General features: G+C 38.8%; 1 protein-coding gene across 2 annotated transcripts in view; it reads right to left on the bottom strand.

Annotated features, from left to right (window-relative positions):
• The window catches only part of mpp2b (MAGUK p55 scaffold protein 2b), a 57,015-nt gene that overhangs the window by 6,715 nt on the left and 22,525 nt on the right, over window positions 1–27,775 (bottom strand). For both annotated transcript variants that reach the window (XM_067429141.1, XM_067429143.1), the window contains exons 3-8: window positions 11,859–11,959; window positions 8,242–8,394; window positions 7,987–8,142; window positions 7,304–7,531; window positions 1,859–1,990; window positions 1,137–1,239 (exon numbers count right to left, since the gene is read on the bottom strand). In XM_067429141.1, the coding sequence (XP_067285242.1) occupies window positions 1,137–1,239; window positions 1,859–1,990; window positions 7,304–7,531; window positions 7,987–8,142; window positions 8,242–8,394; window positions 11,859–11,959 (873 nt within the window). The remainder of the gene's footprint in view (window positions 1–1,136; window positions 1,240–1,858; window positions 1,991–7,303; window positions 7,532–7,986; window positions 8,143–8,241; window positions 8,395–11,858; window positions 11,960–27,775) is intronic.

Genomic DNA, 27,775 nt, shown 5'->3' with positions numbered 1-27,775 from the left:
AACCGGCTGAATGAGAATATGCGGCTGCGTGTCAACTCGCTGACGGTCAGAGAAGGAGAGGAGAGGAGAGCAGCTGGGATCGATTGTGTAGGCTGAGCAGGCTATCGTATCTTTTCAGATATTTCAGTATCGATATTTTTGACAACACTAGTTGCACTGTGCCGACCCAGGCTTTTAAAAGTGAAATAAATCCACACTTCAGAGCCGCTTACCGGGCTTCCATGACTAAAAGAACAAGCGGGCGCGCAAGCACCGGAAATCAGGTGGCCATGGAAACCAAAACTTGCGCGCTTGGAACCGAAGATCGGAACCGAAAATAAATTTTCTAAACGATTCCAATGGAATCGTTAGTTTTTAAACGGTTCCAAGTTAGAACCGGTTCTCGATGCCCAACCCTAGTAAAACAATCACAAGTCGTAAGCTGAATGTGGTAATATACTATAAATAAACTAGCATTCAAAAGCTTGGGGTCAGCATAAGATCTTGGCTGCATTTATTACGTCACAAATACAGTAAAAAGAGTAATATTGTGAAATATTATCACAAATTGAAATAACTATTTCTATTTGAATATATTTTCACATGTAATTTATTCCTGTTCAGCCATTAATCCAGTCTTCAGTGTCACATGACCCTTCAGAAATCATTCTAATATGCGGCTTCATTATTCTTATTAAAAAAAAATTAAAAATAAAAAGCTGTGCTGCTTAATATTTTTACATTCAGCTTTGCCATCACAGGAATCAATTACATTTATTTAAATACATTTAAAAAGAGTTGTTATTTTAAACTGATATTGTAAATTAAATTATAACAAGCGGTGAAGCCTGAAATCTGCCCCAATGGCTTTCAATTAGAGCACGCTGCAGTTCAATTTTTCACCAAAGATTTCCATTGGATATTTGTGAGGCGCTGTAGAGCTTAAGAGGGGCTTCGAGATCAGCTGCCCTGCTTAGTATCATGATACATTTACAACTTCAATCGGTCTAGAATAATCTAGACACATTTACACTTTATTATTAATTCAGTGTACAGAGGTCTATATTTGGATTATTATTTTACAGACGAGCCACGGCTGAGACTCTTGTCTAGCGTGAACGTATTGTATATTTATTCTGTAGTCCCCTGTGTCCTACCTGTGCTAGTGAGCTCCAGGTCTCTCTTGACAAATGCTTTTCTCTTCTCCTCTAGCAGCTGACTGGGGATCAGGCCTGCACTGCCCCCTTCCAGATGACATGCCTACAGGTGAGGCCAGAGTCAAGGTAAGACCACCACAGAGAGTTAGAGGGTCATGGCTATTTATACACACACACACACACACACACACACACACACACACAAACACACACACACACACGCACGTTGTGTTTTTGTTAATTGGGGGGACTTTCCATAGTCGTAATGGATTTTACAAACTATCCCCCTACCCTTCCCCTGCCCCATCACATAAAATATTCTGCATTTTTCTTTAGTATGTTTATGAATCCATTTACATAGTGGGGACCGCTGGCTGGTGATCTCAGGTTTATATTAAATTGTGGGGACATTTGGTAAACAAGTACACGCACACACACTTTCCACATTTTATGGGGACTTTTCATAGATGTAATTTTTTTTATACTGTACAAACTGTAAATTCTGTCCCTTTACACTACTCCTGAACCTACCTATCACATACAACTTTCTGCTATTTTACATCTTCAAAAAAAGATAATTCTGTATGATTTATAAGCTTGTTTCCTCATGGGAGCCAAAAAAATAATAACCATAAGGTTAAAAATGACTGGTATTGCCATCTCTGTGGGGACATTTGGTCCCTATAACGATTACGAAATTGGGATTACCAGGGCACACACACCTGCCACCAGTTGGGGTCCTCCTGGTTGAAGATCTGAAGGATGTCTCCACTGCTGAATTTAAGTCCAGCTTCTTTACAGGGGATCAGGTTGTCATGAGTGGGGTCATAGTCAAAGTGACACTTTACAAAGGCCTGCAGACAGAGAGAGAGGGAGAAAGACAGACATACAGTAAAACACAGAAACACATTGTTCTTGTTACTGAATATGTCTATCCATCAGTGTCATATTGTCAGCCTATTGAAAACCTTAGTGGCACTTCCACAGTTAGCTATTCTTTACTGTCATCACCGGGCGGCTGACTGAAGAGTTCGGTGTGTATGTGTAGAATGAATGGAGGTGGGCATATTTGTATCTCTAACAAACATACACTCACTAATTCATATTTCATTTTTATGCTGATTTGAGGTCGATTGATTTGAGGTTTTAGTCACATGAAGGTCAGAATAAAACTTGTTTTGTACTTGTCAAATGTATTTTATGTTATATTGCATTTCTGTCAATAGAGCCTCATAAATACAACACACTGCATCTACTTAAAGGGTAAATTCACCCAAAAATTTAAATTCTGTTATTAATTACTTACCCTAATGTCGTTCGACACCCATAAGACCTCCGTTCACCTTCGGAACACAAAAGATATTTGACAGGCCTCCATTGACACCAATGTAATTTCCTCTCTCAAGACCAATAAAGGGCACTTAAAGACGTCGTTACAAAGCCCATCTCATTACAGTGATTCTACAATAATTTTATGAAGCGACGAGAAAACGAAATAACGACTTATTTAGTGATGGGCTGATTTCAAAAAAAAGTTTTGAATGTTATGGATCAGCGTATTGATTCATGGATTGCATTGTCAAACTCCTGAAATCACATGACATTGGTGATTGCCGAATCATGAATCAATACGCTGATCCAAAACGTTCAAAACTTTGTTTTGAAATTGCCCGTTAATTAGTTAAGTCGTTAATTAGTTGTTTATTTTGCGCACAAAAACTATTCTTGTTGCTTCAACAAAAAAAAATTGTAGAGCCACCGTAGTGAGATGGGCTTTGTAACGACGTCTTTAGTGCCTTTTATGGGTCTTGAGAGAGGAAATGGCATTGGTGTCAATGAAAGCCTTTCTGAGCCATCGGATTTCAACAAAAACATCATCATTTGTGTTCCGAAGATGAACGAAGGTCTTACGGGTGTCGAACGACATTAGGGTAAGTAATTATTGACAGAATTTTCATTTTTGTGTGAACTAACCCTTTAAGAAAACTAACAAGAAAACATTACAAGTTAAAGGTCCCGTTCTTCGCGATTCCACCTTTCAAACTTTAGTTAGTGTGTAATGTTGCTGTTAGAGCATAAATAATACCTGTAAAATTATAAAGCTCAAAGTTCAATGCCAAGCGAGATATTTTATTTAACAGAAGTTCCCTTTCAAAGCCTACAGCGAACGGCCGGTTTGGACAGCAGGAAGTGCAGGGATGTAATGACGTCACTAGAACCGTTTGTTGACTAACCCTCCGCCCACAAGAACACGCAAAATAGGGGGCGTGGTCTTGTTGCTCTCCCACGTGGAGAAGAGCGTGCATTCAGCGCTTGCATCTCCCCGTTATGGTAAGAGGCGGGACCTTTCCGGGCATAGTGCGCTTAAGCTGCTGTCCAATCACAACACAGGAAGCGCTGGCCCAATCAGAAATCGTTACGTGTTTCTGAAGGAGGGACTTCATAGAACAAGGAAATCATCAGGGCGTTTTTAGGACAGAGGAAACAGCGGTGTACAGATAAGTAAATTGTGTGAAAAATACTGTTTTTTTACACGCGAAACATGAACTTATGTTATATTGCACACTGTAAACACAATCAAAGCTTCGAAAACACGCGAAGAACAGGACCTTTAACACCTTTATATTCACATGGTGCATTTTAAAGCACTTACAATATGAGGGTGAGTAAAGGATTTTAATTTTGGTTAAACTATCCCTTTAAGACGAATGTTAGCGTTAGAGCCAAAACTCTGTTGTCATGGCAACTGTAGTCACCTGCAGTACAGTGGAATGTTGCTATTAGTGCTGGAACGTCAATGTCACAGAAAATATGCCTGGATTACAACAGTCAAAAAACAAGCATACTCCACGCATAACACATGCCAACAATACCATCTGCCATCACAAACACCTACAGCAGCAAATACATGAATATTCCCACCATGCAAGCGTGATTCACATTAGTAACATAAGACTGTGATGTCCAGTCCCATATTAGCAGCAGGCACAGGAAGCTGTTCGTTTATTTTGGGATCAAATTAAGACAGGCACAGATGGGACACTGTGAGCATTGCACCATATGGGCAGACAAACAGAACTTCACTCATTTCATTCTCATTTAATAAGCAGCAAAGATGAAGATCTTTGACATGCAGAAAGCGGGTGAGAACCGCTAAGAGTAAATAAGGGCAGACTTGAAGATTGTCTGTGTCTCATCTCAATTGCTGGGGTGGCACAGTGTCAAAAACAGGGAGGGCTTTGGCATAATTCACTATTAATCTCCCAGCACGCTCTGGAGTGGAGACAGGTGCCCAAACCTAGCAGGGCTAACCAAAGTTTAAACTCAAAGACGTCAATTTAGAGCATGTTGAACCAAGGTTATTACAGTAAATGTTAGTTACATGTGTGTTTGCATGTTTGTGTCAGCATGTATATTGAGTATTTTGGTCCCGTTACATCTGCTATTAACAGCCACCCGGGTGATCCAATTGACCTTATAAATGACTGACTGCCCGAATAGCCAATTGTCTGTCGAGCTTTAAAGCTTGCTAAACTGTCAGACACATTCAAACCTCCTTTTTTGGCCAATTCATTTAAATATGGTAAAAGGGTGGGGTTATGTCACATGTAATTTGGACACTAGGGACTAGATTTATGAACAGCTTTGGTCTGGATTTACTAAAGATAAATGTTTACAAAAGCTTTACTAGTATTTGCGCCATTATTTAACAGCCTTCCCCCATTTTACACTTGACATGCCTGAGATAGTTGTTGCTAGGAGGAGGCACCTAGAGAGATAGAGCACACTGTAGAAGAGAGAATTTTCTCCCCTCATGTTCATTTATTCGGGATGCCCAGGGCCAGCCTGCGGCATAGACAGAATAGGCAAATGCTAGGGGCGCCGCACATCCATAGGGATGCCTAAATCAGTGAAGTTTTTTTTATACTAATAGGGTACAACAAGATTAAAGGCACACCAGGGTAAAGGCGTATTTGACTTTATTCTCTTTTTAACCACTAGATGGGACAAAAATCCAGCTCAGCACTTTTCTTAAAGACCACCTGTGGTGAAAATAAAGTTTTGAATGTTGTTTGTATGTCTATGTGGTGTTTTAAATATGCTTTCAGACAAACTCACAAATTCACAAGTCAACACCATTAACCGAGTATTTCCTTCTTAAAGGGGTACTTCAGCACTGGGAGGATGAATCTGTATTTAAACTGGGTCATTAATGTAATAGAAATGTGAAATAATATTTGAATTTGGTGCTTTCTAGACTGAAAAAAGACAGAAAATGTATTTTTTTCTCATGGGGATGAAAGACAACAATTCCCAGAATGCTTCGCTGCCCTACGAGGCCACTCCCAAAGCCATCGCTATTGGTTTACTCTGACTGGATCACTTTCCCATCGCGTTCATTTGCATACAATCGGTTCAGTTGGAGAACAGACACTACATTTAAAAACTGAATGTGTCTGTTCAATATAATGAATGAGTCGCCGCGCGAGTGTCACAGCACTAAAGCAGCAGGAGTCAGATTACATTTAACGTTATGAATGAGCTGAATGAGCTCTCGTGAAGAGAGCTGAGGTAATCGCGACCGTGCTCGCGGCATATACTCACAGCACGTGTTCAGTCTGGCGCGTTCTGAGTTCATGCCTTTGAAAGCTTGCCTTCTTAACTTTCATAGAAATTATTTTGAGAAGTTGAAACACTCACTTTGCTGGGCACAGCGCGGTTTACAAGAATGCCTGCAGCTGCGAGCTGAGCTGTGAGTGAAACAACCCTCTTCTGGTTGTAGTCTTTAGCCTTTGGCCAAAAATTCCTCCGTTGACGCAAATATTGTCAATTTGCGTAATCAGAGGAATTTTTCCAGAAATAAAATGTATAAATCTCTTGTCTCAGGGGTATATGAGATGGGGGAAGCATGATCATTCAAATATACTGCAGGGTTTCTACTGATAGAAAGCCATATGCTAATCGCTGAAGTAACCCTTTAAAACATGCCTTGAAAAAAAACGTGGTTTGACATCACTGGTGTTTCTGATGTTACAGACTACCTTGTAACCAATAATGTCAACATGTGGGCAGCATTTAGCATATCATTAACTGTGCTGTGAAGCAGGGGAGTCTAAAGAGAAGCCATAAAGGTATATTTTTCTGTGGCTATGAAAAATCATGTACATTTAGCAATATAACAGGTAAATGTATATGATTTATATTACGATGTTATGATGAACTATATGCCTATCTTCACTGACATTCTAAGTTGTTCAAAGTGTTTCTTGACAGTGCGTTCACACCAGATGCGACTTGCGCAAATAAATCACGCTAATCATGCATAGTTAGACGCTCGAACATTTGGAGATGTGAATTCGCATCTTGAAAGGGAATTCCCGCTTCTATAAAGTAGGACTCATTCGCGCAAATCTCAACGCAAAATGTCTATTCACACTTTGCATTGACTTAACATGTGAATCACTCGCGCTTAACTCGTCATTACTTCCGTTAAGTAAGGTGAAAAATACACTCATCCAACCGATCCGCGCCATCCGCACAGGCACTAATAAGGAATATATATATATATATATATATATGATTGTATCTGATTATAATCGGCTCTGCTTGTCTGGGACCGAATTTGCACTGCTCTGGGTGGACTGCGTAGGTCGTTTTGGAAAGGAGCTGCCTGAATTTATGTTCTTTGATTTGTGCTTTTTCTGTAGAAGAACTGTAGTCGCAGAACTTTCCACTCCCATCGGCACTTTTAATGGATTGTAATCTCACACTAATTTGCCTTTCAGTAAATCTGGCCCTAGGTATTCAGAGTGGCTAGTTGATGGAGTCGCATTTGTTGCGTCCTCAAAATCAGCCAGTAAACTCAGTATGCTAAATGAAAATGGGCTTTATCCAAGATAGTTGTGTATCTATTGACTTTATCTTTTGTGTGGATTATTCCAGGCATGCTGAATGGACTCAAAATTAAATGGAACAAGCAAAAACGAACTTTATATTAAGAAAAACAGGTTTCCCTTTTCGGATATAAAAACCACATCATTTACATTTACAGTAGCATGTCTCAAATGTGTCTCTGTGACCAGTTTTAATGTGATTTTATTGAGAGGATAGTCTAGATGCATTTACAATTACTAAAAAAAGGACAAAAACATCTGAATGTTGCCCACCTGTCGAGGAGTGTGTGGTTCTTGGTAACTGGGGAGGATTTTGAGGACCACACTCCCGTTGGACTCCTTCAGCATGTTCTGAAGAACCTTCGGGTCGCTCCCGACCTCTTTTCCGTTCACCTCTTTGATGATGTCACCCACATGTAGCAGACCCTGCTGATCAATCATGCCCCCGTGCAGGATCCGAGCAATCACCAGCTCTCCGCCCTCCACCCGAAACGTCACACCCTGGCGGAGTAAACAGGATGTGATTCAGACAAAAGTGACACTATTTTCTTTTCTTTTTTTTAAATGCGCTAAGAGCTTCTTAAATAAAAATATCAACTTTATTAGACTAACTTACATTGATCAATCACTTGGGTTGAAGTGAAAGTACAAAATAAAGCTACAGAAGTCTAAAAGTGCTACAGTCCATGTTCCAAATCTGGAAATGTGAAAGGGCTCTATAGAAACAGTCGTTGTTTTTGATATTTGTTTTTGTTCTGTTAGTGGCAAAGAAATGGCACAATTCTTCTTTAATGAGAAGCTCACATAAAAATGCTCGTTTTATGAAAGCAAAATCCCGTCTCACTTATGAATATTCAGTTTCGGTTCAGTTTATTAGCATAGCGCTCACATTATTTACAGCTCCAAAAGAAAACAGCAAACAGTTTGCCAGGTTACTGCAGATTGTGAGGTCTTACCAGGTGCTCTCCAGACACTTTGCGGATGCCCACCATCCTGACAGCATCAGGGGGCACGGGCTGGTTGTTGAACGCAGGGTCCATAAACGCACAGGGACTGGGAGGTGGAGTCTCGTAGGTTTTAGAAGCTACAGAGTCATGTGTTTCAAGTAAAGACTGAAAAAACAGGTATTGAGGGAAACCACTTTAAAAATCTAAATGAAACACAATTCAAGTGATTGCTCTAGACTGAATCTCCAGCATTTGTGCATGTACCTGAAAGTGAGGCTCTTTGAGGATGCAGACGAGCTCGTGTGCCGCCTGACAGTGAGGTGAGAGGGTGGTAAGGTCTCTCAGGATGTCCTGCACTAACTCCAAATTATTGTCCCTCACTGCCTCCAGCTTTGGCTCTTCATAGTGCTCTCGAGACTGCGCAAACAAAACATTACCCGGTTCGGTAACACTTTATAATAACTACACACTTTGAAGCATTAGTTAAGCATTAGTAAATAGTCAATTCATTATTTATAAAGCATTAATATACATTAATGGGCAGTTTATAAATACAGATATAAATGCTTTGTGCTTGATTTATAAGCATATCTATAATGTGTTTAATAATTGTATTGTCCTACTTTATAAATTATCAATTTATCATTCCTAAATTAAGTATTACATTATTTACAGAGCAGTTATTTCGTTGTCGTCAGTGGTTCATATGATCATTTAGAAAGTGTAAGTAAAGGGTTAATAAACTATTTTAAAGCTGCAGTCCGTAACTTTTTGCACTCTAGTCGTTAATAAACAGAACGGCATGCGTCTTGTGGAAGAACATTGCAGCCGGAGCTACTTCTCTCTGTTTATGTCTATGGCGTAAGGGATAGGGACTGTGCTCCTCCGCAGCGGTACCTACCAGTCTGGCCTGAAATAGTCCCAATATAAATACTTAAGTGTACCATAATGATTCAGGGTAAGACAAAAACACGGTTTGGAAAATGGATTCATGTTGTACAGTCTCATTACACAAAAAAAGTTACGGACAGCAGCTTTAATGTACATTTATACATCATATTATTTAGACATATAGTAATAGATACTCAGTGTGTTAATAAATACTTTATTAACATGTATTCCTACTGTAGTTCATGATTAATTCAGGTAGTTATAAAACATTTAGTAGTTGTCAGGTAACTATTTCTGTGAGCTCATCTAAAGTGAGGACTATTTATGCCTCGTAAGGCTTTTACAAAGGCTCAGCTCTCTTTTGAACAGAAAAAGGATACAAACACAACACAGAGGAATATAGCACATAGAACTATTTATTTCAAAATGCAAAAAGGGAGACTGTACAACTAGTGATTTAATATCAAATTTAAATAAAACCTATTCAATGTCATAGAAAATATTATTCCTGTAGACCACCAGAAACCATAACTGCAGTCAAATGAAACTAAGCCTCTGCAATCTGATATAAAAATACATGTAAAGTGTAAATATTGCTGAATAAAAATGTACCAGTGGATTACACTGGATTACAGGAGTGGCAAATACAAAAAATACAATTATTATAATAAAATAATAAAATATTTTGCAGTGTCAAAACAGTACTGACTTTAAAACATTAGAGAACAGCAGTGCAGAAGAGAGCTGAGCCTTTGTAAAAGCCTTATGAGGCATAAATAGTCCTCACTTTAGATGAGCTCACAGAAATAGTTAACTGACAACTACTAAATGTTTTATAACTACCTGAATTAATCATGAACTACAGTAGGAATACATGATAATAAAGCATTTATTAACACACTGAGTGTAACTATTACTATATGTCTAAATTGTAAGATGTATACATGTACATTTAAATAGTTTATTAAACCTTTACTTACACTTTCTAGATGATCATACACTCTAAAAACTGCTGGGTTAAAAACAACCCAAGTTGGGTTGAAAATGGACAAACCCAGAAATTGGGTTGTTTGAATTGGTCCCTTCAATGGGTTCAAACAACCCAATTTCTGGGCTTGTCCATATTCAACCCAGCTTGGGTTGTTTTTAACCCAGCAGTTTTTAGAGTGTATGAACCATTGACAACTCCTAAATAACGGGTTTGCAAATAATGTAATACTTAATTTAGAAATGGTAAATTGATCATTTATAAAGTATGAAAATGCAATTATTAAACACATTATAAATATAACTTTAAATCAAGAATAAAGCATTTATAGTTGTATTTATAAACTGCCTATTCATGTCTATTAATGCTTTACAAATGATTAACTAATTATTTACTAATGCTTAATTAATGTTTCATAGTGTGAGTTATTATAAAGTGTTACCAAACGTTCTTTAATATGAAGAAAATGTGGAGTTTCAAACAGGATAGGGAAGATGATGGTGGGATTTTTTGCAAATTACCTGTGAAAGTTTTGAGGTATAATTGGAAAATTTAGACATGAATAGATACTTTTTTTGCCAGTGGTTTCTTGCCACTGTTGTATCTGGCTTGCTTAGTTGGGAACACATTCAGCGATATTGCTGATTTGGCTGTACTGATGCTATTGGATGGGAACTGAATTGAACTGGATGGTGACAATTTTCTACAGAGCTGCTTTATAGTTAAATAACTATAACAAACTATTGAACAGAATTGAACACTAAACTGACCTTAGCTTAACAATGACACTATTTTCTTTTAAGAGCTTCTTTATAGCAGAATTGAACTCTGTTTGTATCATTGAATCACTGTTTTCTTGTTATCTCTGTAAAGCTGCTTTACAGAGCAGAGCATCCTTTGGATGAGACGTTAAACCGAGGTCTTGACTCTGTGGTCATTAAAAATCCTTCACTCTAAAAAATTCTGGGTAAAAACAACCCAATGTTGGGTCAAATATGGACTAACCCAGCAATTGGGTTGTTTTAACCCAGCGATTGGGTTGTCTTAAGCAAATATTTAACCAAACCGCAGGATTAAAACAACCCAATTGCTGGGTTAGTCCATATTTGACCCAACATTGGGTTAAAACAACCCAACATTTTTTAGAGTGTAGGATGTCCTTCATAAAAGAGAAGCAGTTTAACCCCGGCATTCTGGCTCAATCATCCCCATATACTGTTTGGCTTCATCACTCTGTCTCCTCTCAGAGATCAGCTGGTGTGTGGTGGGCGTTCTGGTGCAATATGGCTGCCTTCGCATCAACAAAGGTGGATGCTGCACATAGGTGGTGATTGAATACAATATGACATAGTAGTTCCAGCCACCTACTGTAAAGTGGGGCCAGACGGGTTGTATTGTATAAAGCGCTATTTAAATTAAAGTGATTTGACTATTATTTCTAAGACAGAAATACATTTATTCATGTAATACAACATGCACTTGAAAAAAAAAAAATATATATATATATATATATATATATATATATATATATATATATATATATATATATATATATATATATATATATATATATATATATATCAGACTTCTTCACTTGCAAGAATTAAACCCTCAAGCTTTCATTTTGATGGAAAACTACAGAGGCCTTTTAAGTTCTTGTGACAATAGGTTTATAAATTATACTTATTACAGATCTATGTAAAAGCATGATACGCTGTAATTATCTGTCCACAAAAACATTGGAAATTGTGCAAATGTGAAATTAAAGCCACACACTAAATTCCAACTTGTGGTTAAACAGCACAGTAAAAAAGCCTGTACATTTTAGGCAGTACACTGGAGCATCAGTATTCTATCCATCATTAACTAAAACCGTTGTATAGGTTTCAGTTTTGATAAATGGATAAAATATGATAACTATCTCCTGACAGAGACCAAACTCTTAATTAAAGAAGGTTCATGTGGACACATGGACATCAAGTTTAAAAAGTGGGTGGCTCACCACTGGACTCTCCATGATTCCTTTCAGGAAGATGAGGTCCAGGTCATTGGCTGTGGTGGAACTGGTGCTGTCACTCAAGGTGTCCAGGAGACTCTGCATTGCTGAGGACAAGAAATTTTGGAACTGTTTATTAGGCAGTCTATGCCATTGCCCCATTGCCCTAAGGTTCAAACTGATGAAGTCTCAGCTGCAAATACTGCCTTTTTGTTCATAAAGGTAGTAATAACATCATTAAAATAGTCCATGTTACTCCAGTGGTTCAACCTTAATTTTATGAAGCGATGAGAATACTTTTTGTGCACAAAAACATACAAAAATAACGACTTTATTCAACAATTTTGTTCTATCCTGTGTGAGTCTCCTACGCAGTTTCCGTTGTAAACAGTGCAGCGTTTTCGAGTTCTTCAGCAGCCGATGCTGTTCACATGAGCGCCTTGATGCATGTGTAGGATGAGGATGCGGGAGCTGCACTTTATTTACAACGTAAACTGCGTAGGAGAATTAGGAACGAGGGTGAGTAAATATAATGACAGAATTAAATTTTTTAGGTGAACTAACCCTTCATGCTTTGAACCACAGCATGAGGGGACACTCAAACTACAGTTAAAATTCACTATACAAATGTTATTCACAATTCTTGTTTTTTTATGGAATATTGAAGTATTTATTATAAATGATTCATCAATGCAGACCAAGATTTTATTTTTTTAATTCACGTGTTCTCGTAATCTTTCATCAAAATAACCTCCTCTGACATCTTTTCTCCTCTCCAATGATACGTATATATATCTAATGATACGACTTCAAGAGTGTGCACACAAATGACAACTTCTGGAGGCAAGAAATTGTAGCGACCAAAATATTTATGAATAAAACATGATCGTTATATTTATAATTTCAGAAGAACTTCCCTATACACTGTTAAAATGAGAGAAATGTCGATGGGAAATAGATGTACTTCCCACTGATCAAAGTTCTTCATCTTCAGCGTGAAACAAGCTACTCATTATTTAAAGGAGCCTCATTAAAAGCGTCTAACATCATGTTCCCGGGCAGATCATTTATAGAGACAGCAGATGATTTATAGTCTTCTATAAGTCATTTTGCTAAAATAAAGTTTATAGATTTCTTGAATAGTAATAATTATTTATCAGTTGAAGTCCTTTGTTCATACTTAAGATGCTAAAAAAAGATATTTATTTTCATACTTGAGAAGAACTGAAATAACCATGAGATAAGATCAATGCAGTGGACAACCATCAAAGGTGAATCTCCTCATAATCAAACAGAGTTTATTTTAATTAAAAAAAAAGGTTCTAGAGAGATCCAAGAGACCCTTATATCTGCACAGCACATAACTCATTCATGTTTCCACTGTGTTCTCAACTCTTTCAACATTTTTCAGCCATGTTGCATAATCTGCTTTAAACCAAACTGAGTGAAACATGAAATACTGTGTGAGGGTAGCCAGTGTTTTGTGAGATTGGTAGTACTGGAGGAAACGGCAAAGAGATTGAAATATACAGTGAAATGACTAGGTAATATTTTACCCAAAATTAAAAAAGAAGAAAAAAATAAAGATTGTAAGATTTTGGATGAAAAGATCAAGCCTAGTATAGCACCATTAATATATTTTGCATTATGACATTACTGCCATGACATTTTTCCGCATTCATTGTTTGGTTTTAGGCCGTCGGCAGAGCTGTCATTTTGTTTTTAAACCACGAAATCAACAATGTCACTAAAGGAGTGTGTGTTTGGCTGTTTCCCAGTGTTAAGGAAACAGAGGATACATTTTTTTTTTCAGGAACAGCAACCGAGTTCTGCAAGTGTGTTTGTTTATTCCCGTTCCACACAAGTGCATATAATGTCAACAACAGGAACGTATTGTGATTCGAATTCAGAAATAATGCCATGATGTATTGTTTGTGGGCGTGTGTGCGTGTGTGTGCGTGTGTTTGTGACTCTTTAGCTCCGCCCACTGCATGCCTGCACAAGTTCGGCTGTTTTCGGAAAGAATGGGTACAGCGTATCTGTCTTTTATAAATATGTTAAATTTTATTTATGATATTTTAAAAATGTCAAAGACATCAAATCAAAAAACATAAACATACAGATACAAATCTGTGCGTATGCACGCTTCAGTGTAGAGTAGAAACCCCTCTGTTTAAGCATGTGCAGAATGAGTCCTGGCTTAGCAGGAAAGATGTCATCTTGATGGCAGTATAACCCTTTGTATAATCCCAATATACGTCTCCAAGTCAATGGCACCTTCACACATTTGCAAGTCACCCATGCCTTTGCACTGATGCACCCTCATACTATGACAGATGTTTGCTTTCGCACCTTTTGCTGATGAAAGTCTGGATGGTGGCTTTCGTCATAGGGACTGAGAACTCGATGTCTGTTTTCCATGTTCCAAAAACATTGCATTTCTTGATGCAGCGGCAGACTGTAGTGACAACGTTTTTCCAAAGTACCCATGTGGCTGTATTTAACACACTAGCATGATGTTTCTCATGCAGTGCCATCTGAGGGTTTGAAGGTCATGCATATTCAACACTGGTTTACTGCCTTGCCTTTTACAGGTTGCAATACTTTGAAAAACGTGAATTGAATTGCTTGACAACTCTTTAATGAAATTTGGCAGAAAGTGATGAGCCATGACCCATCTTTGATTGTCTCTGGTAGATGCTACTATTATCACAATACGCTCACCTTTTACCAGTTCACCTGCTAATTGTGGACTCTATCAATACAGTTTAACCTGGATATTCTATAATCTTTTCACTGTCCCAACTTTTTTGGAATTTGTTATAGCCATCAAAATCAAATTTCGTTTTTTAATAATAAAATAATTGTATTATTTAATATTTAAAAAAACGGTATTATTTAAAATGTATATAATTTGTTTATAATATGTCAGCAATGGAACACAGTACCGGAAACCATTAGAGAGTCTTTGTCATTCTGTTTTTTCAAAAAGAATGCAAAAAATGGCTTGTAGAGAACCAAATATGTGGACACAAATTCTTTCTGTGTGTATTTATATATTATATAACTAATTTACATGATTTGTATTTGCTAACCATAATGTATTATATGTAATTTTATTTTGTGATTTTATTGCGATTCTTTTTAAAGCAGCACTAGGTAACTTTTCAACCTTCATAATATATTTTTTAAGACTCTTGTGATGATAAATCGACTTACAATAGGTTGAATGACACGTCTGCCATAGCCTGATGGGGTCTGTATCGTTTTTAATCGTACTTTTAAACTTCGGGTTTCGGGTAGTAACCCGAGAACAAAAAGAACTACAAAATTCGACTGCTTTACGGCATATACGTCACTTCCACCAACACCCACACTTCCTTAAATTCGGACATGCGAGCCCAACTTTGTTCGTCGGATAATATAGTCATGTCCGAAGCAGCAGAGACAAATAAGAAAGAAAAGGTTTTGTTGGAGGAAAGCAATAAGAGGAAACGAGAAAGTGATGTGATTAAAGGCAGGACGAGGATCAACATGTGACCAGCGTTTGCTCGTCGGCGTGAGCTGAAGGAGGCGTGCCCGACCGATGCTGTCCTGCTTGTTACGGTGATTACCTACCACTCAAACATTGAACTGAAGTATCATATAGATTCTGTAAAACGGTAACGAGGGCAAACGTGAGCATCGTGATTATTTGGCGATTGAAAAAAATAAAACCCATGAAATTATATTCATATGACCCGCTGAAACATATGCCACTTACTGTAACGTTACCTGGGATGAAGACATTTCACACGCGACGCCAGAAGAACTCTGAACTCCTCTTGCAGTGTTCAGGGGAACTGTTAGTGCTGCACCAACCCGCGGCGCCACTTTTATGAAGTTATTTGGCCCGCACCGCACCACTGTATATATTTTTCCAACCCGCCCCGCACCCGCGACCATTAAATAGACATACGGGGTCCGCGGGTTATGAGACGACCCACGCATCACTAGTTCAGGGCTATCAGGGTTGTAATGTCAACAAATGCACGCACGATGGCATCCCCTGTTGTAGGATGACAGATCTTACGACAGTAGTTGAGGACATTATTTTTTCCAAACTGTAGGGGGACCCCGAGAGCAAAAGTTACCCAGTGCTGTTTAAGGTTGCCTTTCTGTACACCTGGCTATGGACTGCTGATGAAAATTAGCACTTTTGAGCTAATTTGGGTATGCTTACATTATTGTAATGTTGATTAATGTACATTGTCCTCTTTTAAACAAACAAACAAACAAAAATTTGCTCAGTGAAAACATTGAAATGTTTATCTTTGGTATTTTGTCAGTTAAATAAAGGTTCAAGAGAATTAACAAATCTGATGCTTGATTTTATTGCATTTTACAAAATATCCCAACCTTTCTGGAATCGGGGTTAAAATCGGTGCCTTTACACACACATTATAAATCAGTCTTTATACAATTTATATTATTTATATAACTCTATATGACTCATTTCTTTTTTAGATTCTTTTGTGAATGTTGATATTGTCCGTAAGCAAAGAGGATCAGTTCGCATAATTCTGAGAGAGTCCTGCGCCAGCCACACAACAACCTTTGAGATTAATGCGTATGCTAACTGATAGCCCACTCCAGGTATTATAGACCACTTTGCTATAATTAATACCACAAGAAGCTCTGTAATGTATATCTCTATGGAAGCTCATCCTACTGGTGTCTCTATGAACAGAAGGGTCAAGCTCATTACTATCTTAGGGTCGACATCCTGCCGAGACTTAGTGACATTTCAGAGGAAAGGACACACTAAAGAAATACACACATTTATTGAGTCTGAGCCCTGAGACCTTTAAGCTATGATTGATTAGAATTCCAACACGTTTTATGGAGAGGAGCTGTAAATAAGGTTTGTGAATAACTTATTTACCTTGCAAATTTACCTTGCCTTAAAGGGATAGTTCACTTTGAAATTAAATTTTGATATGTTTTAGCTTACCTCATGGGCATCCGGGATGTAGGAGTATTTGTTTCCCCAGTAGTTTCAATTTTGATCATTTTAGGTCAAACCGTTCTTGTCTGTACCTCACATAATGCAGGTCTATGGTCACCACCTCAAAGAGCATACACAGAGAAGTCCAAATTAAACAATCCCCCATCGTAAGTACACACTGATGGCCTAAGACACGAAACGAGCGGTTTGTGTGAGAAAACGTACAGTATTTATATCGTTTTTACCTCTTGTACACCACTATGTCCGACTGATCCGAGGGCGCGTGTGCGTGTTTCCTGTTGTGACATTCGCGTGTTCTGGCTTTAGTCTGCGCAAGCACGGAAAGCGCCGGAAGTGGATCTCTCGCGCGTGTATGTCTCTCATTGTTTACACAGAAATTTGGGAAGTGTTACCTTTCACTGTGAAGATCTAAACATATTTAGACGTACAGGACATCGCAATAGAAGAAGATTTCGATATATTAACAGACAACGTTGAATTTTTTCCACAACCATATTTATTTGAACCAGAATACACTGATCAAGAATGTGATACCACTTCCGGCGCTTTCCGTGCTTGCGCAGACTAAAGCCAGAACACGCGAATGTCACAACAGGAAACACGCACACGCGCCCTCGGATCAGTCGGACATAGTGGTGTACAAGAGGTAAAAACGATATAAATACTGTACGTTTTCTCACACAAACCGCTTGTTTCGTGTCTTAGGCCATCAGTGTGTACTTACGATGGGGGATTGTTTAATTTGGACTTCTCTGTGTATGCTCTTTGAGGTGGTGACCATAGACCTGCATTATGTGAGGTACAGACAAGAACGGTTTGACCTAAAATGATCAAAATTGAAACTACTGGGTAAACAAATACTCCGACATTTCAGATGCCCATGAGGTAAGCTAAAACATATCAAAATTTATTTTCAAAGTGAACTATCCCTTTAATGTTCAACAGGAATCTGTCACTGTATACTGTCACATTGTGTCTTTCTCACACTGCAGCACTGGTTAGATTCAGGTCACAGATGTCTGTAATGCTTATCTATATGTAAGAGATGCTGTTTATTTTCACAGCTCAGGAGTAGCGTTGAGTGTTTGGATTCTGACTAATTTCCATTCCACCACTGAGAAAGCATGTAGTATTCAGTCCTTTTCTGGAACTATTCTAACCTCCCCTTACACTCATACTGCTTGAAGCCTGGATGACAAAACAAATTAGGTTAGAATTTGGCATATTGCTGTAATGCTCATTTTCTCACGTAGAGCTCAAACTCTAACACTCAACTCATTTCCGAGAATAAACATGTGGCAAATTATCTCATATATTTCATATTGCATAAGTAACCAAACATAGTTTTTCATCATTAGAGATGGTTATGTAGCTAAAATAAATTCAACCATTCATTACCTCCATAGACTCGTATACGTTTGCAGTCCAAAATACATTTTTGCTAATTTGATTTGCTTAATGAAAGAATAGAGGACATTTTTTAATCTATGGCTGGCTATTTAAACTATTTTATAGTAGTATATATATGACCCCCTTTCGCCTTCAGAACTGCCTTAATTCTATGTGGCATTGATTTTAACAAGGTGCTGAATGCGTTCTTTAAAAATGTTGGCCCATATTGATAGGATAGCATCTTGCAGTTGATGGAGATTTGTGGGATGCACATCCAGGGCACGAAGCTCTCGTTCCACCACATCCCAAAGATGCTCTATTGGGTTGAGATCTGGTGACTGTCGGGGCCATTTTAGTACAGTGAACTCATTGTCATGTTCAAGAAACCAGTTTGAAATGATTTGAGCTTTGTGACATGGTGCATTATCCTGCTGGAAGTAGCCATCAGAGGATGGGAACATGGTGGTCATAAAGGGATGGACATGTTCAGAAACAATGCTCAGGTAGGCCGTGGCATTTAAACGATGCCCAGTTGGCACTAAGGGGCCTAAAGTGTGCCATGAAAACATTCCCCACACCATTACACCACCACCAGCAGCCTGCACAGTGGTAACAAGGCATGATGGATCCATGTTCTCATTCTGTTAACACCAAATTCTGATTCTACCATCTGAATGTGTCAACAGAAATCGAGACTCATCAGACCAGGCAACATTTTTCCAGTCTTCAACTGTCCAATTTTGGTGAGCTCGTGCAAAGAGTAGCCTCTTTTTCCTATTTGTAGTGGAGATGAGTGGTACCCGGTTGGGTCTTCTGCTGTTGTAGCCCATCCGCCTCAAGGTTGTGCGTGTTGTGGCTTCACAAATGCTTTGCTGCATACCTCAGTTGTAACGAGTGGTTATTTCAGTCAAAGTTTCTCTTCTATCAGCAAAGTGCCCATTCTCGGCCCATTCTCCTCTGACCTCTAGTATCAACAAGGCATTTACGCCCACAGGACTGCCGCATACTGGATGCTTTTCCCTTTTCACACCATTCTTTGTAAACCCTAGAAATGGCTGTGTGTGAAAATCCCAGTAACTGAGCAGATTGTGAAATACTCAGACCGGCCTGTCTGGCACCACAAACCATGCCACGCTCAAAATTGCTTAAATCACCTTTCTTTTCCATTCTGACATTCAGTTTGGAGTTCAGGAGATTGTCTTGACCAGGACCACACCCCTAAATGCACTGAAGCAACTGCCATGTGATTGGTTGATTAGTTAATTGCATTAATGAGAAATTGAACAGGTGTTCCTAATATCCCTGTGAGGTGAGTGTGTATACATACATACTGGAACTAAGGGACAAGCAAACCCAACCCCTGAAAAACAACCCAACACCATAATCCCCCCTCACCAAACTTTACACTTGGCACAATGCAGTCAAGCAAATACCGTTCTCATAGCAAACAGCAAAACCAGACTCGTCCATCGAACTGCCAGACACAGAGTATGATTCACCACTCCAGGGAACACGCCTCCACTACTCTAGAGTCCAGTAGCGGCGTGCTTTACACCACTGCATCTGAAGCTTTGCATTGCTCTTGGTGATGTAAGGCTTGGATGCAGCTGCTCGGCCATGGAAACCCATTTCATGAAGCTCTCTACGCACTGTTCTTGAGCTAATCTGAAGGCCGCACCAAGTTTGAAGGTCTGTAGCTATTGACTCTGCAGAAAGCTGGCGACTTTTGCGGACTGTGTGCCTCAGCAAGCGCTGACCCCTCTGTGATTTTACATAAGCAATGAATTTCACTAAATTATCATTTATTATAATATGACATACTGTTGTAATAAACAGTATCTACATATAATTTTTATGGTATCCACTGAGAAATGTTTGTATTTCAAAATTAAGTCACTTTAACCTCCGACTCATTTCTGCAAGTGATCTATTAAATGCAATCTGTTCTTTCCCTAGAGCCCAAATTATTACTCACATTTATTCCTGTTCTCATTTACTTGCATAAAAATGCCTCAACTTTTAATTACACACTGCATTTCCAAACCCCTCATGGGTTTTAATGGATCGTCTTCAAATCTTCTGGGCTTTAATCATGATCATTTCTTAGCTTTAATGGTTCTCGTCTTATCTTTTACTGACGATCATATCTTGGATTTGTGGCATTTGGTCCTGTACATATTCATAACAGTGGCTATACTTAAAAACAAAAATACCTTACAATTAAAAGACCCCCAAAAATGTATTTACTAATACTATACTAAAGGACAAAATTAAGCCCCTGGCATAATTTAATTCCATTGTACTCTTTTAAGAGCCCTCCAAAAACGATAACTGCATGGCAAAATATGACAATGATTTTACATTGTACTTACATTTAAAAATAACTGCATTAAAAATACATAACATCTGTAATTGGTTTCTGTGTTTACATCTATAAATACACTGTTGACTCTTCCCTTAACCTTTAACCCACCCTTAGTTTGATTGACTTAATTAAATTGTCTTGATAACTGGGCAGTGAATTTCTTGTTCCCAGCATGCTTTGCATAGGACTCGATAAGGAGAATACATTTTGAAATTTTAGTTTTGTTGTTTGTTAAGGGAAAGACCGTTTACTGTTTAATGCTGTAATGTTTGATATTTAAGAGTTTCTGTTAGTTAAGTTTTTGTTAGTTTCATTCAAAGTTGTTAGAACTAAAAATATATAAATGCAAACTGTTGTTTTTGTTGTTGTTTAGCCAACACATTATTTTTAGAGTGTACTTGCGATCCTTTTATGAACTATTTACAACACCAGATGTATATCTGATCCACAGAATCCAATATTGTCAGGAAATGCATGTAGTAAATATTCTTCTAATATATTTCCCACCCCTATAAACCTTACAGAGACACTCAGGTATTTTTAATATGAAAGGATTTAAGTATGCAAAAACATAACCTTAGTTAAAATAGCAATTTTCTCACAATTTACAAATTGTTGAAAACATTTGGGATATTGTAAGTACTCAACTGAACAAAATATATAACACCGGCCTAGTGGTTTTTGAATATTTAAATACTACAAAAATACTACATAGTGCACCTTTAAGGAACATGAAGCACATCATCTGCCGGAAATCCTTAGAATCCAACTACTCAGATGACGACTTTGAAACTCCTGAAGTGTTTCCCATTTTGTGTGCCTTATGCAAGTTCAGCCAACAGTCCGTGGGTGTGATTTCTTAGGATGAGTTCACACTAACAATGGTTAGGTGACCACTGCATGAATCAAACTCACATTTCTGACAAGATTTAACATATAGCATTAGGCTATTATATTCCTGCATGTGTGAAATCACATATCACTAATCAAATCTCCTTCGCTCCATCTGCGATCCCAGCAGTAGTGAATTACGATCTTTTGAGTTCTTAGACGCTGACTGTCATTATTCCATAATTCCCTTTACTGATTTCTTAACAGTTTGACACATCGCACCTAGAATATTAAAAGACTCGTCTTGTTGCCCTTTCATAAATTTTGATAGGAAATGTCAGCCCTGCTATGCATGCAATATACACAGCCGGCCTACAGGTGCAAGCACGTGATTGAATGTAATCGTGCATAATTCAAAAGGCAGATTGAATATTTATGAGGCCGATGCTACTGTGTTCAGGAAGGACACGTTTTCAAGATGTTGTCAACCATAAGTGTCATGGGAATAGGGTTTAATTCAGAATAAAAAGTTGACAGTCTAATAATAATGCTTTATATCCAAGGGAATCTGGAATCAAGGGTATTAGAAAACTGCATGCATTCGTTGTGCAAAGATGCAATGGAATGAATTCCACTTGTAAATGACTGTATTTGAACCTCAGAGAAAGGGAGTAGCGAGAGAAAGAGGAAATCTGGAAATAAAGGACTCAGACTCATTCTCTCCAGGCAGCTGTAACAAACACAGGATGTGCTCTCATGAACAAAGCTAATTGGACACTGGTTTGTCACTTCTCTTTCAATGCACCCCTCCCTGTCTCTCCTCTCCACATGCACACACACACATTCTGTGCTACAGAGAGATGAATGTTGGTAAGATTTTCAATGAAGGAAATAGCAACATTTAATAGGTGATTCATCCATTATTATAGTTGCATACAGTTACAGTAAAACTACCAAAACACAATAAAAACAGAAGTCATATATTCCTCCGGTGACATCACAGCATGCTTTTAAAGAGCTTCTCTTATGCTCTCGGTGTCTTACCTCCTGGACCCTCTAGAGATCTGATCGATCCAATCTCCTCCAGGGACAATCTGTTGTAGAGACTCCCAGCCATAGTTCAGACTCTCTGAAACCTCTTTTCCTGCTTTTAATTTACGCGTGCCTTCCCTATTTTCTGTTTCTTCACTTCTTTCACCTCCTTGACGTCAGCATCAGTTACCAGAAAGCCCCCCACCTCTCATTCTTTCTCTTGCTTTTCCCCTCCCTAGATATTCAATATCCCTCCCTGTCTGGTAACACCTCAGGCTTCCTTCCTTTTTTTCTTCTCTCTTCACCCCCTCCCTAAAAAAGGTAGTTTGAGGCAGCATAAACAACTGGGCGTCTTTGCATTCTGCCTCCTAATTTGCTTCTATCTGACTCTAACAGCACTGTTTCCAAATACACAGGTTGCCAGAGAATTTCAGCCTCCTCCCCATCACTCTCCCACAGCTGCTGAAGACTGTGTCTGTCTCAATGCCTGATGGATCCACTGAGAAAGCTAAAAACGAAACGCAGAGACCTATTAAGAGGAGACAATTCATAAGAGGGAAAGACAGAATACAAACCGAGGAGGAAGACAAAATGGCTAATACCATTGGAAATTCTCTGTATAGAGAAGAAGACTCACTTAAGAGAGCTCTATAAAATCTAACTTCTTTCATTGTTTCTCGTTTGAAATAACATTAAGAGTAAATTAAGTCTTTTATTTAAGTCTCTTAGATGTCAGATGCTGTAGAACGTCAGATGAGCTCTCAACAACACCTCAAACCCACATCTCAAAAGATGTGTCTACAATCAGAGATCTCAGTATTAACTTTTCATGATGAGCTATCCACATTGTATGGCTATCACCAGAACAAGCTCAATTTAAAATTGAACATTGGTCTGGGAAGTCGGCTCTGTATTTTCTACTGCACAAGAGGTGTGATAAACAAGCATTATTCAAAGTACTCTGTACGCAATTGGATAGTCCTTCAACCAATCATACCACAAGACGGCATGATCAACAGGCAATGATCAATCACTTCTCTATCCGCCATTGTGTTAAACCCGCCAATAGTGTGCCAGGTGAATAAGCCAGTCTGTGATTGGTTCCTCGCAAAAGGGTAACAGAAGTAGTAGAAATTAATGTACAGGTTTCCAGACTGAGTTGCAGGGCGAAAACAAATCACCAGCAGATCAAGCTGGGTTTACCCCAGTCTACTATCCACACTGAAATTATTAAATTAAAGGGGGGGTGAAATGCTGTTTCATGCATACTGAGCTTTTTACACTGTTAAAGACTTGGATTCCCATCCTAAATATAGACAAAGTTTCAAAAACTAATGTTGGACGTTTGATGGAGTATTTCTGTGTCAAAAATACTCCTTCCGGTTTCTCACAAGTTTCGGAGAGTTTTTTTTCGAGTATGGGTCGGCTTGACGTTAATAGAACGGAAAGTCCTTGTATGGGCCGTACGGGCTCTTCTCCCGGTAAGGTGCGCGCGCGCGTGACTAGAGCGAGAGAGTAAACACTCTCTCAGGTGCAGATCCAGTCGTCCGTGAACACTTCTGTCGTTATAGTCCGCGCCGCGCTCCACTTTATTCCTATGGGTGACGTCGAGCGACTTCAACGCTTCAGCACAGCATTCCGGGAAGGCAGCGCTGCATTTGAACCGATTTGAACGCAGAAATGACGGGAAGCTTCACAACATCGCTTCAGTCGCGTCGCAAAGTGGATTTCCACGCCACTGCTGTCACAGGACTTCACCAAATCATACCAAAGAAGTGTGTTTTTGACGGAGCGGTCCCAGCGATAAAGGTTCGGTCCTGCTTTGGAAGCAGCCGGTGAGTAAAACTGCTTCAAATGTCTCTGCTATTGGCTATCGTTGCGTGAGTAAACATCAGTAAAGGACACGATCGCGTGCTTCGTCATTCAAATGCGCTAACAGTTACTCCATTGCTGTTCTCTGTATAATGTTACACTAGTCTGACGTGCAAAACCGTTTTGCTTGCTAAGGTCTAACGTTAGTCGCATACAATAGTCCATAAACCGAATCATGTCCTCATAAACTGCTAGTAAAGACACAGAAATGTTGAGAGGCCACTAAATACAGTACATACCACAGAGACGGACGTCCTGATGCTGCTGTTTCTCCTGTTCAGTTTATTTCTGCCTCAGATTTGATTGTGGATCATATCTGTATTAGCTGAGATAGCCATGGGTTCCTCCACGCTTGAGGACGTCACCGCTTTGTTCGCGATCGTCATTCTTTAGCTCCGCCCACACGATACGCCTCCAGGCGCTCGTTTTTTTCCGGAAAGACTCGGTACAGCCCATATTTCTTTTATAAATATAATAAAACGAAAGACTTTTCGGAGATATGAAGGATGCAATACTACTCTATAGGTACTCAAGATTGACAAGCGATTGACTGAAACTGAGTGTTTCACCCCCCCCCCCCCCTCCCTTTAAGTATTTTCATTCAGATGTATGTTTTTCATTTAAATTAAGAAAATTTCACAGACAAAATGAAGTCAAATACTAATAGCTAAGTGAATGTGCCACTATTTTTCTTTTTTAAAGATTCCTAATTTAGTTTTAAATGTCTCTTCCAATAGATTTACATCCATCCAAAGTATTAAAAAAAAGAAAGCCCTGAAAAGGTTTGATGAAGGATCCGGTCTCTCTTAACCCCTCCTTTCTTAGAGCCTACTCTGCTCTGAATGGTGGCCCAGATGGCCCAGTCTGTTGTGATTGGTCTACTGCTTACTGCTTGTGACGAGCTTTCTCGCGATATCGCCACAAAGGAGCGTGAGGTGAAAATCTTGTGTCTCGTCTCGTCCTGTGAGCTAAATGTCTCATCACACCCCTAGCATTATCTGAATATCTGAATTTCAGCTCCAGAGGCTTCCTCAGCACCTGTATGCACAGTGATATGAACTGTACATTCTACTGTGTTTTACCATATCCATTTGAGTCCAATGGAAGTGCATGCACAGTGGATTTGCTTTCGCAGCGCAGAACAGCTTCTGCTTGACATGTCAACAACACAAATCAAACTCTTTCAGGCCTCAGCTACAACTACAGTGTTTGAAGGCAGCTCAAAGCAGACATTAGGTGTGTTTGACTTGATGCGGCGCTGTGCAGATCGATCTGTGTATGACATCAAGGTACTGCGAGAACTATTCGAAAGCATAAAGAACGGTCTGCTCTCTAATATCTCAAGCGGTACTTTGATTTCATACACTGATCGGTCTGAGCAGCGCCGCATAAAATCAATCATATTGTTTGCGGGCAGCCAATACCATAGGCTATAGGATTACATTACACTGCAAAAAAATATTTTCTTACTTAGTATTTTTGTCTTGTTTTTAGTCCAAACATCTAAAAATTATTAAAAAAGAAGTATTTACAAGACAAGCAAAAGTAATTGTCTTGTTTTGGGGAAAATTAAGAGAGTTTTTGCTTAAAATAAGCAAAATAATCTGCCAGTGGGGTGAGCAAAATAATCTTAAAACAAGATTATTTTGCTTACCCCACTGGCAGATTATTTTTAAGCAAACACTCTCTTAATTTTGAGTTATTTTTCCCCAAAAGAAGAAAATAGTTTTTACTTGTCTAGTAAATGTTTCTTAAAGGGGGGGTGAAATGTTTTTTCATGCATACTGATCTTTTTACACTGTTAAAGACTTGGAATCCCATACTAAACATGGACAAAGTTTCAAAAGTTAAGGTGGACGTTTGATGGGAGTATTTCTTTGTCAAAAATACTACTTCCGGTTAGTCATAAGTTTCGGCAAGTTTTTTTCGATCATGGGTCCCCTTTGACGTTAATGGGGGCGGAATTTCCTTGTATGGGCATTACGGACAATTCTACCGGAAGAGCGTGAGAAAGAGAGAGGGAGAGCAACAGGCTATGCCCATCAAAGCGCTGGCTCGTAGGCTGCGCTGCACAGGTAATGTGCACAATTAACCATGACATCAAAAAGTGCGTTTTTGGTTGCCAGACCAAGACAGTCCTGCACAGATTCCCCAAAAACCCTGCGGTAAGGCAACAGTGGATGGAATTTGCTTTTCCGGATCAGCAACTGAGTTGCGCGAATGTTTATATCTGTTCGCTGCATTCCGGTGCCGACTGTTTCATAAACAAGGCCCAGCTCGACGCCGGATTTTCCAATCGCCTAATGCTGAAGGATGGAGCAGTCCCAACGTTAGAACCGCGGGCGGTGAGTTAGACTGCTTCAAATGTCTGTGTTTTTGCCTATGCTCATCAAGTAGCCCAAACATGATCACGTATAGTTACTATATATATTACTATATATAGAAATTGATCAATACATTTGTTTAGCTGGCCACTATATGTGTAACTTTATGTTTGTGTATTGTAAAAGCACTCCAAACAACAATACACAAAGAGTGGGGAAATATGTTGAACTAAATAAGCGCGCTTGTTCATTCAAATGCGCTACTATTCCGTGTCTTTCTATGTAAACACACACACACATGTGCACAACTGCACTTCCAACATGTACACCTTCAAAGACAAAAATACGACGATATAATTCAAGTATAAATATGTAAATAACACAAGCCGCTAAGCATATTATATAGTTAGTGTATAACTTGTACCACATAGAGACGTCCTGCTCTAGTCGTTTTTGCTGCTGCTCCTGTTCAACTGCAGCCTCTGGGTCTGATTCCGGATCATAGATGTATGGCTGTATCTGATTAAAAGCCATATTTTTATTTTGAATAAAGTTTTTTTCCCGCTGTTAGGGATGACACAGCTTTACGACGCACTCAACACAATAGCAGCGGCGTGCACACGTCATTATTAAGTTCCGCTCACACGACACGCCCCCACCCGCTCGGCTTTTTTCGGAAAGACTCGGAACAGCGCATCTTTCTTATATAATTATTAAAAAAATAAAGACTTTTCGGAGATATGCAGGATGCAATGCTACTCTATAGGTACTCAAGATTGACATGACACTGACTGAAACTGAGTGTTTCACCCCCCCTTTAATGTAAGAATATGTAAAAGTTTTGACTAGAAACAAGACAAAAATACTAAGTAAGAAAAGCATTTTGTGCAGTGTATGCAAATTTGTTACAAACCTACGTAGGTTCGTGCAGGATGCAATTCAGAAACGGTTCTTTCTTCTTTATAATCTTTGAAACTTTGCAAACCTTTCACACAAACAGCTATTATACACTGCACAAAATATAATATCCAAAAAAGCATAATAGAGGCACTTTAAGTCAAATTTACAAAGCAAATATTTACATACTTTCAATTTTACT

This window comes from Pseudorasbora parva, chromosome 21, assembly GCF_024679245.1.
Source record: "Pseudorasbora parva isolate DD20220531a chromosome 21, ASM2467924v1, whole genome shotgun sequence".
In the NCBI taxonomy this organism is placed as follows: Eukaryota; Metazoa; Chordata; class Actinopteri; order Cypriniformes; family Gobionidae; genus Pseudorasbora; species Pseudorasbora parva.
The sequence above is the reverse complement of the archived record's forward strand: the minus strand, read 5'-3'. Positions and strand labels throughout refer to the sequence as shown.